This window comes from Taeniopygia guttata, chromosome 3, assembly GCF_048771995.1.
Source record: "Taeniopygia guttata chromosome 3, bTaeGut7.mat, whole genome shotgun sequence".
Taxonomy (NCBI): Eukaryota; Metazoa; Chordata; class Aves; order Passeriformes; family Estrildidae; genus Taeniopygia; species Taeniopygia guttata.
In genome coordinates this window covers 36866064-36878862 of record NC_133027.1, presented here as the reverse complement: position 1 = coordinate 36878862, position 12799 = coordinate 36866064, and the positions used below count along the sequence as shown (strand labels likewise).

The following is a 12799-nucleotide window of genomic DNA, read 5'->3' as shown; positions in this document are numbered from 1 at the left end:
TGACTCAATAGAGGAAATGTAAATCTGCAATTTCAATTCCCCTTTTGGTTAATATAATATAAAAAAACTTCCCTCTGGGATTCCCTCAAGCCATGACTATGTACCAAATTATAGCATAATATCTTCTTGGAAAAATTAGGGTGAAGGATGCCACAGTGCCTTCCGCAAAAACATGAAAAACAGGATAGTCTGTCTAGGGTTGTGGTGTTATTCCTGTGGCTGGCTTCTTTTACTGGAGCCATTGAAGCATTTAGGCTATCAAAAAGCTCAGGATGATGTAGCAACAGATAATTTGGAAAAGTCTGTCTGTCTTCTGCTGGTGCATGAGACTCTCCAGCTGACTTCCTGCACTCTAGGGAAAGTTTCCTTGGATGGAGCATGGCTTAACATTAAACGGTGCAATTGTGTTCCAGTGCAGGCAAATCTGCCAAGAGTCACACCCCTTCTAAGGGACTGGAAAGAGGATATACAGAAAACAACCTTAATAAAAGTGCTTTACTTTCTGGAGGGAAGGATCCAGCCAATCCACTCTGCATGGCTCTGTAGATGCTGTTGAGCACAATTCAGTTCCCAGAATGTTTGGCAGGACCATAAGCAGTTGTGGACCTAAACAGTGTGAAGGACCTAATTTCTCCTGCAGACACAGCTTTCTCTTGTTGAAGGAACAGGTCACAGTGTGCTGGCAGCTGCTTCTCAGGAGCCTAACAGCCATGTTCAATGTTTCCAAAGCTTTCAGGAAAAGTCCAAGCAGAGAAGGAAAACCACAGATTGCATAGAGCCTTATTTGCATACCTACATGCACACACTGAACTGGCTTTTGGATACCTCTTCTAATGATTATTTCTAGTGCTTCCTTTATCCTCTGTTTTCTGCCAGTATGAACTGACTCACTGGGAAGGTGGGAGGGAGGAGGTGAAGTTACTTGTACCCAGCACCCAGCCTTCCACCTGGTGACTACCACGCCATCAGTCTCTTAGCCAGTCTGCGTAGCTGGGCTTCAGATAATTCTCTTTCCTCTATTTTTTGTTCTGTCTTTATTAGGAAGATGCTTGTTTCCACTGCCCTCATTCTTTGGCCTGGAAAGCACTTCATATCAGTTTTGCTCATAAACTTTGTTTCTTTCCACTTTAGTAACCCACATCAGGCAGGGGCCGTGTTCTTTTCATGCTGCCTTTGGTCTCAGCCTTCAATAATGTGTGTATTTGTATTTCTAGACAGATCATGGATTGCTATGGGAAGTATGCAGCTGTCACATTGACCATTTTGTCTGTATTTCTACATCTTCTTCATACTTTCCCAGACGGAGAGTTTCTCATGCAGGGTAAGCTGCTTTCAGCATTCAGAAATAGAACAATTATAAAGAATATTAATTAAATTTTCACATTTTATAAATGTAGTCACAAATTTTATCATTCAGTTGCATTTATTGACAATGAGGGTATAATAAATCAAGATAACTTCACTATGAGCATGCTTCCTATTTCTTCCCTAACTTTAATTTCTCCAGGTCAACGATATCCCAGATGACCATGTCCTCAAGTTGATGTGGGTAACCTTATCCCTTGAAACACTATTGAATAGTAATGTTTGGCTTCTTATACTCCTGTGAACTAAATTACAACATAACATTAGGAACAGCAGAACCACAGCTTTTCCTCATAATATACAGAATATTTTTCATATGTAGATCACATAATATGGGATGCTGGTGGTATAGCATTCTGTGAAAGACACATGTTATATTTTAAGAGTACTTTGGAGGTTGCAGGGTTTTTTATGTAGCCTTAAAATATAAAAAAATGTGATGTACAAAAATCTTGGTACCACCGAACATTTCATAAGTGCTCTATAACAAAATCTTGCCTGAAAACAGGCAATGTTTGAGAAGCACTACAAATCCTGCTGGTACTTTTAACTATCTACAGCTAGTAGGAAGTCTTCTAGGATAGCTAGTGCTGTAGACAGAAACAAATCTTCACAAGTATCAACAAAATTGAAAATAAAACCAGAAAAGATCCAGTAGTGCTTGTGGTTTACCTAGAAAGCCACAGCCTAGTTTTACAGCTGGTGCATGTTGCAGAGTTGAAAAAACCTGAAGAGGAGAGCTTTGGTGGCTGTGCTTTTCTGTTCTGCAGACATCAAGCAACAGAATGTGGCTTGTGCTTCCTCTTATGGCCTGCACTTTCCCTTTCTTTTTGAAAATGAAAATATAGCTGGAAACTAAGTAAAATTCTCTTCCTTTTATTTTTATGGCAGGTTGCCCAGAGTGCAAGCTAGGGGAGAACAGATTCTTTTCCAAGCCAGGAGCACCCATTTACCAGTGCACTGGGTGCTGTTTCTCCCGTGCCTATCCCACTCCAATGAGGTCCAAGAAGACCATGCTTGTTCCAAAGAACATTACATCAGAAGCAACATGCTGCGTAGCAAAGGCTTTTACCAAGGTGAGGGTGAGAATGAGGTCTGCTTTAGCTTCTTTTAGAATACAATATTAAGCTGAAGCAGTGAATAGTAAAGAATATGGTTTTGCTGGAGGACACTGGAAAACAGTTTGAGGGAAGAATCCTTGGCATTTATGTCCTTTATGCCTTGGTTCTTTCTTTTTTTCTAAAGAAGAAATTATCAACCAGTAGCAAGTCTGATATTCAGCTGGGATGAGGAAATTGGTGCAGTGCCACTGGATTCTGTGAAACTGCTTTGTCTCATGACACCTGCAGCTCTGGTGATGGACATGTTCCACTATTTTCAACTCTTCTGGAATTGCACCCTTCCCTTAAATGCTATGCAGTGTGTATTTGATTTTAATAAGTAAATTACCAGTTGTCTTTCCCGCATAAACAGGTGTTCTCTGGGAAGGTGTCTGGTCAATACTATCAATTACATATATGGGAATGAGGGACCAAAACCATCTGTGCTCATTAGATTAATTGAGATGGTATTTTACTTTTTCATAGTATAACCAAGAGGGAACTGTAAATGTGTGCAAGTACTGTGAGCATTTAACATTCATCTGGAAGGTTCTTCTAAATCCAGTTATTTTGGGAGTGATTAGGCTCCAAGTGAAGAAACCTTACATTTTATGTAATAAATGGTGAGCTAGTTGAAACAAGCTAAGGTGTCTGTCCTGTGGTGACCTGAATCAGGCTCATTAAATGTGTCAGCTAGAGGGTCAGCTGAGTTATCCACTCACAGATTTGGTGCATTTGAAATACCTTAGAGTACTGAAGTCATATGGGTATGGTTGGCAGACACAGAACCCATGAAAGTGTTTCTAGAGTGACAGGGAGGCTTGGTGAGATCCCCTCTGACCCCTCAAATGTGAAGTGACAGCTCAGTGGGTGCAGCTGAGGAGAGCGCTGGGTGCCCACTGGATGTGAGAGCCAGATACCTGACTTTAAACTATTCTGAACCAATCCTGGCTCTTCACCTGAGGAGAACATAGCTCTTATTCTACACTGACAATGCTATACTTGCCCTGAGGCAGAAGCTAGAATTTGGTTGAGATTAAATATAAAGGTGACTCTTGTGTTCATTGCCTTTGTTTTTGTAATTCCCATATGATGTATTTTAAGGACATTTTCTGATTTTCCATACATTGGTTACTTGACACTTTTGGAAAATTAGACACTTTTAGAAATGTCCACGTTAAAGAGCAGCATATTATATCACTATGCATGTCACTACTGAAAACCTTCACATTACAGCTCCAAAAACAGAGATGATGCAGCTTCATAGGTTGGTGTTAAGGTTATTCTGGTACATGTACCCCAAAGGGCCTGTTTACTTTGTAGTTAAGAAAAAGTTTTCAGACATATTTTACTTGACAGTGCTGTTTTTACTGCACAGCTAATCCTAATTATTTGTTGTATGTGTGTGTGTTTTCTTTTTTTAAGATTACCCTTAAGGACAATGTGAAGATAGAGAACCATACAGATTGTCACTGCAGTACCTGCTACTATCATAAATCCTAAAGCCCGTCCCTTTGTTAATGGTCAAGGACAACGGTGAACGGAACATTTGTTTTTCAGCTTTTATAGCACCACAGTGTAAAACCTTATTTTTTCTGGTAAAGACTATGGGTAGACCTCTGGATAAGATAGATGGCTATTTTATTTCCTCCTTGCTTCTTCATGCATTTAAGTAAGTGTAATTATTTCCATTAGGGATAAAATACAGCACTTGCATGACCAAATGCTTGATCTATTTTTAAAATAAACTGTCAGTTAAATCATCAATGGTTATTGAGGAAAATGGTGATTTATTAGCTTAACAGACAAAAATAGATTCTGATGCAATTTAAATTTCTAGATTTTTTTTTAATGGGAGATAGAGGGGAAAAAAAGAAGAGAGGTATGGGAAATGGAACAGAAGAAGAATTATTTTCCCCTTATTCAATTAATGATTAAATGTTTTTGAAGTTGCAGTATATGGGTCCTCCTGCTTTTCTTCCATTTTTATTTTACCTAATGGGCAGAAAGTATAATAGTATATCATCTATGCATAGTACTATGTCTTTCTGTGCCATCTTTTCTATTTCTTTGAATTTATTCTCTGCTCATATAGATAGGCAAATGATGCAAAATCAAACCCTATAAAGAATTTTTGCACATTTTCATGTAGCAATGTGGAATAGAGTAGTCATACAAGAGTATTAGCTGTTTAAGCTGCTTACCTTTTGCTTGTCTTCATCAAGGCATAGGGCTTTAGTAATTCCCAAATGCCTTGTGCTAGACCCAGGTATACAAATGGAAAAGGCAGGGAATGTGTTAGGTGAGAAGAGGAGCACAGAATATGTGCTCGTAACACCTGACATTAGCATCAAAAACTTGTTTAGTTGTAGCGGGTTGCATCGGGGGCTCTGGAGGAACTGCTCACAGGTCTGAAGCCTGCCCATGGGAACTGAAGTGAATTAATTTCTTTGCTCTTCATCCTAATCTCTGGGGTGAGAACATCATCCTTGCTTGGGTCACTGTCTGCAAGGGTTTAAATGTGCTAACTCAAAATGCCTCAGATATACTTGTGGGGGATTTCCCTGCAATTGAGCTGTGAGGATAGCAGTAAGATATTCCAATGGGGATAGGGAAGATTTCCTGGAGTGAGGCTGCGAGGGTGACTGGTCTGTCCCGGGCCATGGCCGTGGCTGTTACCTGTGCCGATGCCAAATGACAGAAGTAGTTTAGAGGGACCCCCAGGGCTAAGCTGTGATGGGGATCTTGAGGAGCTGAAGATCGGCTTGTAATGATCGTACAAATCCACCAATCACCCCCCCCCCCGCCCCCTTCTGTCTATTGGAGTGCAAATAACTGCTATTTGCTAAGAATACAATCATGGGGCTTTGCGGAGAAGAAAAGGCTTTTCGTATGTAGAGGAGATGAGGTTCCTAGAGAAGTATTTTTCAGTGTATGTTCAATAAACCTTACTAACCTCATCTCCACACCTTAACCCCTCCACCCCCTCTTATGTGCTAGCTTCACCGTGCCGTTCCTGGGAGATGTTTTGCCTGACTTGCTCTTGAAAAAAACCGATTTTGTGAAGGAGACTGATCTTGTTGCTTCACTGTTCTTACTACTCTGGAAAATGTCAATATTCTGGAAAGCTTTTCCCTTAGTGTTTTATCTAAGTCTCAGTTGCATCCACGTTACTTTTGGTCAGAGGAGAGAAAGTTCAGCAGGATGGTCTTTAGGATTAGATTATCAACACCAGCAGCACAGGTTTTCAGAATGCAGAGTCTAATTTCTCATTCCGGATCATCATTCACAAATTGTGGGAATACATGTCAAGCAGCTGCTGTAGCTGACTCACTATTCCAAGCCGCTGTACAATTTTATTAAACGGGATTGATGTGGCTACTTTTGCAGAAAAGCCGGGTCCTACCTGGGGTTCCTGGGAAGTGAGAGAGGAGTGATTTGGGCTGCAGCATGATCACCTTCGGGAATGGTATCACATTTTCTCATAATTTTGACAGGACTGGAAAGGAGAGCAGGGAAACAAGTTCACTGAAGTTTGCTTTTAGGAGTGATGTGCCTTTTTGTGTTGCCAACCTTCTTGGATGATGTCTTACTCAAATCATCTCCTCTGGCAGAATCGAACACTTGCCTGTCTACCTATGCTTGTGCTGCCCACAGCAGCCGCACAATAAACTTTTGTTTGCAACTTCTGAATCAACTTCCATATTTTGGGTTGTAAAACCATAGAAATACCAACTAGCATGAAATCCATGCTTTATAAAAAAAGAAAAACAAAAGAAAAGGAAAAAAATAAAGTTCTCTAGCCCTGTGTCCTGCTAGGATGCCTGGCGTTTTTTTAGTGGCTTTTCCCCTTTTGTTTGTACCAAGTCTTTTAGTTGTGGCCTTCTCAGCTCACGGATCCCTCTCCCCCTCAGGCGACCTCAGGCACCAAGAACTTGCGGAGTGTGTATTGTGAGGCCGCGTAGAATGGGGGAGCACCGCCTCTTTAAGTTCTCTGGCTCTAACTTTTCAGTTCAGAAGTAGCAACACATAACAAGGAAAGGGGTGGAATAAGCACGCAAATACACAAACTGATCAGCAGGTGGTAAGGGAAAGAAGAAGACAGAGCAGACGCCTTCAGCCCCTGGGTGACGGGCCATTAGGGATGGCACTCGGGCACGGCAGTGAGGGGCATCCTGGGCTCCCTAAGCAGTGGGAAGGGGGAATGAGCCTCCTGTCATGGGGTTCCGTGGGTCCTTAGGGAATGGGCAAAACTTCGTATCCCGTGAGTGTGTGCTGCAAGGCCTAAGAGAACTGGAGAAGGAACACATAGATCTTGGTGACAGCGACTAGCGAGACCAACATGCCAGCACGACAAGGTCAGGGCAGACCTTACCAACCTCTGCAACTCCCTAAACAGATGGTGTAGCCAGGTGAGGCTCTGTCTCTTTCCCCAAGCAACAGGTGATTGGACATGAGGTAGTGGCCTCGAGTTGCAGCAGGGGAGGTTTAAACTGAATCCTAGGAAACATTTCTTCACAGAGAAGCTTGTTAGGTACTGGAGCAGGCTGCCCAGGGAGTGATGGAGTCACCAAACCTGGAGGTATTTAAAAGACATGTAAATGTGGCACTTAGGGACATGATTAAGCAGGGGAGTTGGCAGGGCTGGGTTAATGGTTAGACTAGATGATCTTAAAGGTCTATTCCATCTGAAATTATTCTATCATTCTAAAAGAGAGCACTCATCTTCTGGGATGAAATTATTTTCTTCTAGACACCAGGGTTGTCCCAGTTGGAGGGACACTGGTTAGGTCAAATTGTCAGCAATTGGAGGGACCAGGGTGTATATTTCTGTGGGAGAGGTTTAAATATTAGCACATGTAAATAACAAACTATGCTTCTTTTCCCCCTAGTTAATTTTATCCTGTATGTACATGTGTTCATAATTGTATGACAAATTTTAAGCTGGACTAATTGATGAGCAGGAGGAAGCTTGAACCTGGAAGGACACAAGGTCTGAGGTCATGCTGAATAAGGGGACACAGGGTCAGGGCATGGGTGGACAGAGATGCTGTGCTAAATTCAAGGAATCCATGACTGTGGAGGTGAATGTGTGGTCCATACATTTTCTTGCTAGCAAACTTCAAGCTGGACTGTCTGGAGAGTAGGAGGAGACCCACTTGGTCTAGGTAAGGAAGCCCTCTAAAAGCATGGGTTTTAGAGGGCTTTACAAACTGAGCTGATATCCAAGGATCTGTGAATGTAACTGTGTTCATGAATCTCGAAGTGAGGACACATGTTTTCATACAGGATTTCAATCCTTATCAGCTGGAGAGGAGGGGATGAGGGTTGTTTGTGTTTATGTGACTGTGGCTGAAGGCAGTGGTTTGCTGGGTAATCTCTGTGCAGTTTCCTTGGTGCCTCTCTGGGACAAATGCTCATCTTCTGGACAAACCTGCACACAAGGACAGGAGCTGTGTCCAACAGACTGGGATGGAGAGTCCCTATGTGCCCACAGTTGGGCTGCACCAGTCAGCCCAGAGAGATCCCTGAGTCCTGAAGTCCACAGGATTCAGCAGCCAACCTTTACATCTTTAACACATGTTATTTGAATACATTTTCTTTGGCCATTGTAGCTGTCAGAATGAGATCAGAATGTGTTTCTTTACATTTGAAAGTAAGAGTGAAAATCCAGACCTTGGTTGGAAGAGTGGCAATGGTAGATCAGTGGGCCCACTTACAGTCAGGACTAGGAAAAACAATGCTACATGTTATCAGGAAGCAAATACAGTGGACCATAATAGAGAATAAATGGGATATGAGTAGGAGTACTATGGAAGACTATCTACATTTATATGTGTAGGGATTAAATACCATATTTGCAGTAAAAAAAAAAACAAAAAAAACCCAAAAAAAACCTAACAAACAAAAAAAAACCAAACAAAAAAAACCCCCAAAAAACCCAAAAAACCAAACAGAAATAAAGCACAATACTGTTTCATTGCATTATAAAATGGCTGAAATAGAGGCTCAGTTGGTCATATATATTCAATAGGGCACAGACAGACAATGTCATAAAATCAGAAGAAAAACTAATCTCTTGTTTATGTAGATAGCCAATGTACATCTTCTATATTTTAGGAACAGGGTATTTGTGCATGGAGATAAAATGAAGTCTTTCTCAGTGTGGTTTATAAGTAACAATGAATCAGTCAGACTGATACTGTGGATTAAAAATGCTGAAGATCAAGCAGACTGAAGATAAAAATGATATATTTTTGCTGTCACAGTGACCTATATAAACTTACATCATCACAGTCCTAATAACAAATTCATTCTGTGAGCAGAGGGGCTAGTGAAGCTTGGTTTCCTGACTATCTGTGCCACGTCTCATTGAAATTCTATGTTGCCATGTCCTCAGCCAACCCTCTTCCTCCTGCCTGGTGGTCCCGTCAGATGCTCTCCCGAGCTTCTGCAGAGCCATTAGCCGGAGCCAGGGCCGCTGTTTGTCCATCCAGCTTGTTTGCTTAGGGGTGCTACCAGCTTCTTTTCAGTCAGATCCCAATTTTTATATTTTGCCATTAGTAGGTGTTTATTTTCACAGAGCTGCTAAGACCTTCCTGAAGTCAATTCCCTTTATCCAAAAATATTCAAACCTGACCAGAGAGTTAAACACTTGCTGAGGAGCAGCTGTCTCCACATCTGTGTGGACAGACAGAGAGTGTGAGGGACTCACTGCTTCCAGGTGCCAGGCTGAAAAACCTTTCAATTTACAGTCCACAGCTGGTGAGAACGGGAAGGGCATCATCTTGGCAGAAAGATAAAGCTCTCAGTCTGTAGGGATTTTAATGAATTGACGTTTCAGACCAGACCTCTTACTCCTAGCAAGACTGAGAATCTCCCAAGTGAGCAGTCCTTTTCCCTCCCTTTAACCCTACCTAAACAGTGCTTTTTTAATAGTGATGAGGGGGAAAGAGGTTTCCCCAGGGCTTGTTCTGGAAAAGCATAGGCTGTTTCCCTTTTACAGCTGGGAAAAAGCTCCTTACTAAATTGGAATTCCCTTAAATATATGTGCACATAGCAGGAGTCTCTTGATTTGAAGATGATGCCAGAAAACTTGTGAACTCACTTGGTGATGAAATAAAACTAACAGTTAATCAGGTGTCTGTTATAACAGGTGTCTGGAGGATTTCACCATTTAAGGGGTTTCCCTGTTGCTCTGCAGTTTCCCATGTCTCTGACATATGTTAACCCAGCACTTATCCTGCTGTCAGGTTGGAGCAAGATGCCATCTCATTATCTGCACACTTTGTAAGCAGTAAATCTAACAGTTCCTGCTCTGCCAAACCATTCTGGGTCTGGGGGTATGAGAGAAACCACTATTCTTTTGGTTAAGGGAAAAAAAAGGCCAGGAAATTTGCTTTGGGAGAGGACTTCAGCTCAGTGTTAATTTATTAACAATTTGGGGTTTATTGATTTTATAATTTGTTTTTAAAATAATCTGTCTTTCTTCATAATTTAATGGTCTAAAAGCATAAGAAACATCTTTCAGGTCATATCAATCATCCTTCTAGCCCAACCACTTGGTTTCTGACTCTGGCAGTATCAGATGCTGTTTATGGGATCACAAGACTCTGGCCGTTTCTTACACTTATACTTTTTCCCTTGTGCCACTCCCACAGTATCACAGAATCTCTCCCTCATGTGCCAGTATCCACAATGGTTTACTGGGGGCTGCTAGGGATTACATCTCTGCCTTTTTCTTTCTCTATCTACCCACACACTTCTTTTGTATTGATTTATCCACTCTAGTTTGAACCTGCTGGTATTATGGGCTTTTATAACTTCCTGTCACAATAACTTACAGAAGTATAAAAATCACTTACTCTATTTTAAACTAATTTCCTAGATACTCCTTAATTATTTTGTAATACTCAGCTGTTCCTGTTCTTAGCATTGTCCACTCTATCACAAAGACCCCAGCATTTTTAGGGTTTTTCTTGAAAGGCATCTTCTTGATCATTTTCCCCCATACCTACTTTAACTCTTTCACCCTTCCTGAGATGCAGAGAGCAGACTTGTACTGCAATGTGGTAATACCAAAGTTACTTGTAGCAGCAAAATGAAGCCCTCTGTGTTGTTCTGGTACCCTTATCATGAAACAGTATCTGATTCCATGATACTATTTTAGCTTATATTGCTGTCCAGAGACTCATACATAATGACTCTGAAGATTTTTTTTTTTACACGCTCCTTCCAGTTCTGCATTTGGCATTACCTGTAGTTTGGTTTATTTTTCCCTAAATGCATTAACTTATATTTATATGTTCTGAAGTTTATCTGATATCTGTTTGACCATTTTGGTTTGTCTGGTCTTTCTGGGGTTCTTCACCTTCAGCATAAGTGTTGGCTGCCTGAGGAAGGGTCTAGTATATTCTATGAACCTGGAGATGTTACAGAGGATTTTCTTCTCTAGTTTTCTGATTTATATGTTGAGTAAAACCAATTCTTGAAAGTAAAAGGTCCAAGTTAGCCTTACCCTTTGTTTCCTATCCTTTAGCTAGCTTTTACTTTGTAAAAGAAACATGTTCTCCAACCTTGTGTCAACTTAAGCTTCTCTAAAAACACTGTTTAGGCATTATTTTGGCATGTCTCCATTTTCTGCAGTATTATAATAGTAAAACACCCCAAGTCTTAGTATCCAGTTCTAGCTGTCTCAAGATGCTGCTTGATCAAGATTGAACAATCCCCTGGTGATTGCTAAGACTGTCTTTACCCTGCTGCAGGGTTTGGAGTCAGGCTTCCTTACAGCAGAGTCAGTTTTTGTTTCTTGAAAATATTGTTAGGATATTTTCTTCTGGAGCAAGACTAGCCATAGTTTGGCTCAGTGACAGCAAGGTTTGAACTTCCTACACCTCTGCATGGAGACAGCCTAGAGAAGGGTCAGTCCAGAAACAAAACCACCACTCCAAACACAGCTCCTCTGCCTGTTTCTCCTACTTCCAGGAATGACTACAGTAAGTCACTGCTAGCCTGGATGAACATGGTGACTTCTACCATGCAGTCACAGCTAAGGGAATCAGTGTTCAAAGAGGAAAAGCCAATATGCTCTATTTCTCTATTTGTTTTTGTTTTATTTCTAATCTCCATTTTATTCCCCACCATTATTTTCTGCCCATCATCTAAGTGACACTCTAGTGAGTACAAAGGCCCATCAGGTGTCATCCTCAGCAGACAGGGATAGAGAATGTTATTCCTTGCTCTCACACCTTAACACAAGTACACACTTCTTAATTTAAGTAAGGTAAGGCAGATGAAGGCATGAAGGGAGAAGGTTTTTTCTTTCCCCTGCAGGTTTTTGAGTTAGCTTGATTTGGAATAAGTATGTTTGTACATGTGTTTGTCATTTCTCTTCTTTTAAGCCTTTATACTAAGTGGTTCATAATGTTCCTTTCATGTAAATATATTCCCAGAGGAGGATACAACAGCAAAGCAATTCTGAAAAGTCACAAAATAAATAAAAGGGCAAAACACTGAGCCATGTATTACTGGAAGACATAAGGGTGCACAGTTGCCTGAGAGCCCAGGGGAAATAGCTCCAGCTGATGGGGCCTCCAAGCACAGAGCTGGAGGTAGAAGTCTGAAAGAGCTCTAAGTTAATGCTCAAAAGAGGTGGGTAATTGCATAGCCATTAGTAACATTTACAGCCATAGATGCAAAGATAATGGCGAGCATAAACAAATCTATTGCTTAAGATCTTGGCCCTGTAGGCATTAGAAGGAATGGGGGCTTTTTATTGCTTTTTGGTCAGATGAAATACTTGTTTCTGATAGGTTTTATTAAATTTTTCTTTTTCTTTTCTTGGGCATGAGGCATTAACCATTGCTGGGGCAATGATACAAGGTTTCATAGTATAACAGTATTCCTAACAAAGATCTCTTCTACTTTCCTGGCATTACTGAATAATTTCTGTCCCAAGCAGAAGAGAAAACATAATTTTGCTCTAGACATGTGATCTAGCAGTGGGGAGACTGAAAACCAGCAGAGTGTTCAGAATAATAAACATGGAGACAGCATGATGCTATTTACTGTAACAACTTGTCTTTCTGTGATCTTCATTTTCTCCATCCTTGGGCAGCATCAGCCCAGGGGCTTTTTGCTGGTGCCCTGAATGCGATAGATTTCTGTGAAGTGCTTGGAAGGAGGAAGCTGGTGACAACACAAACGAATCCAGTGGTTATGCTCTGGATCCATCCGGTGGTTGTGTTGCAGATCACCTCAAGGACAAATTGAGTTCCAGGCTGTTGGTCTGGGTACAAGGGCTGTATAGGCATAAGGTGATGAGCATAGAACAA

At 41.2% G+C, this 12799-nt stretch overlaps 1 protein-coding gene across 1 annotated transcript; it reads left to right on the top strand.

Annotated features, from left to right (window-relative positions):
• Positions 1-1214: 1214 nt before the first annotated feature.
• Positions 1215-4132, top strand: CGA (glycoprotein hormones, alpha polypeptide). Its single transcript, XM_030269748.4, has 3 exons — positions 1215-1321; positions 2257-2441; positions 3891-4132. Exons 1-3 carry the CDS (start codon positions 1222-1224, stop codon positions 3966-3968), a joined length of 363 nt encoding a protein of 120 aa, XP_030125608.3. The 5' UTR covers positions 1215-1221; the 3' UTR covers positions 3969-4132.
• The last annotated feature ends 8667 nt before the right edge of the window (positions 4133-12799 follow it).

Coding starts and splice junctions, on each gene's coding strand:
- CGA (XM_030269748.4), top strand. CDS start 1,222: ATGGATTGCTATGGGAAGTATGCAGCTGTCACATTGACCATTTTGTCT. Junction 1,322..2,256: donor CGGAGAGTTTCTCATGCAGG/GTAAGCTGCTTT, acceptor TTTTTATGGCAG/GTTGCCCAGAGTGCAAGCTA. Junction 2,442..3,890: donor TAGCAAAGGCTTTTACCAAG/GTGAGGGTGAGA, acceptor TCTTTTTTTAAG/ATTACCCTTAAGGACAATGT.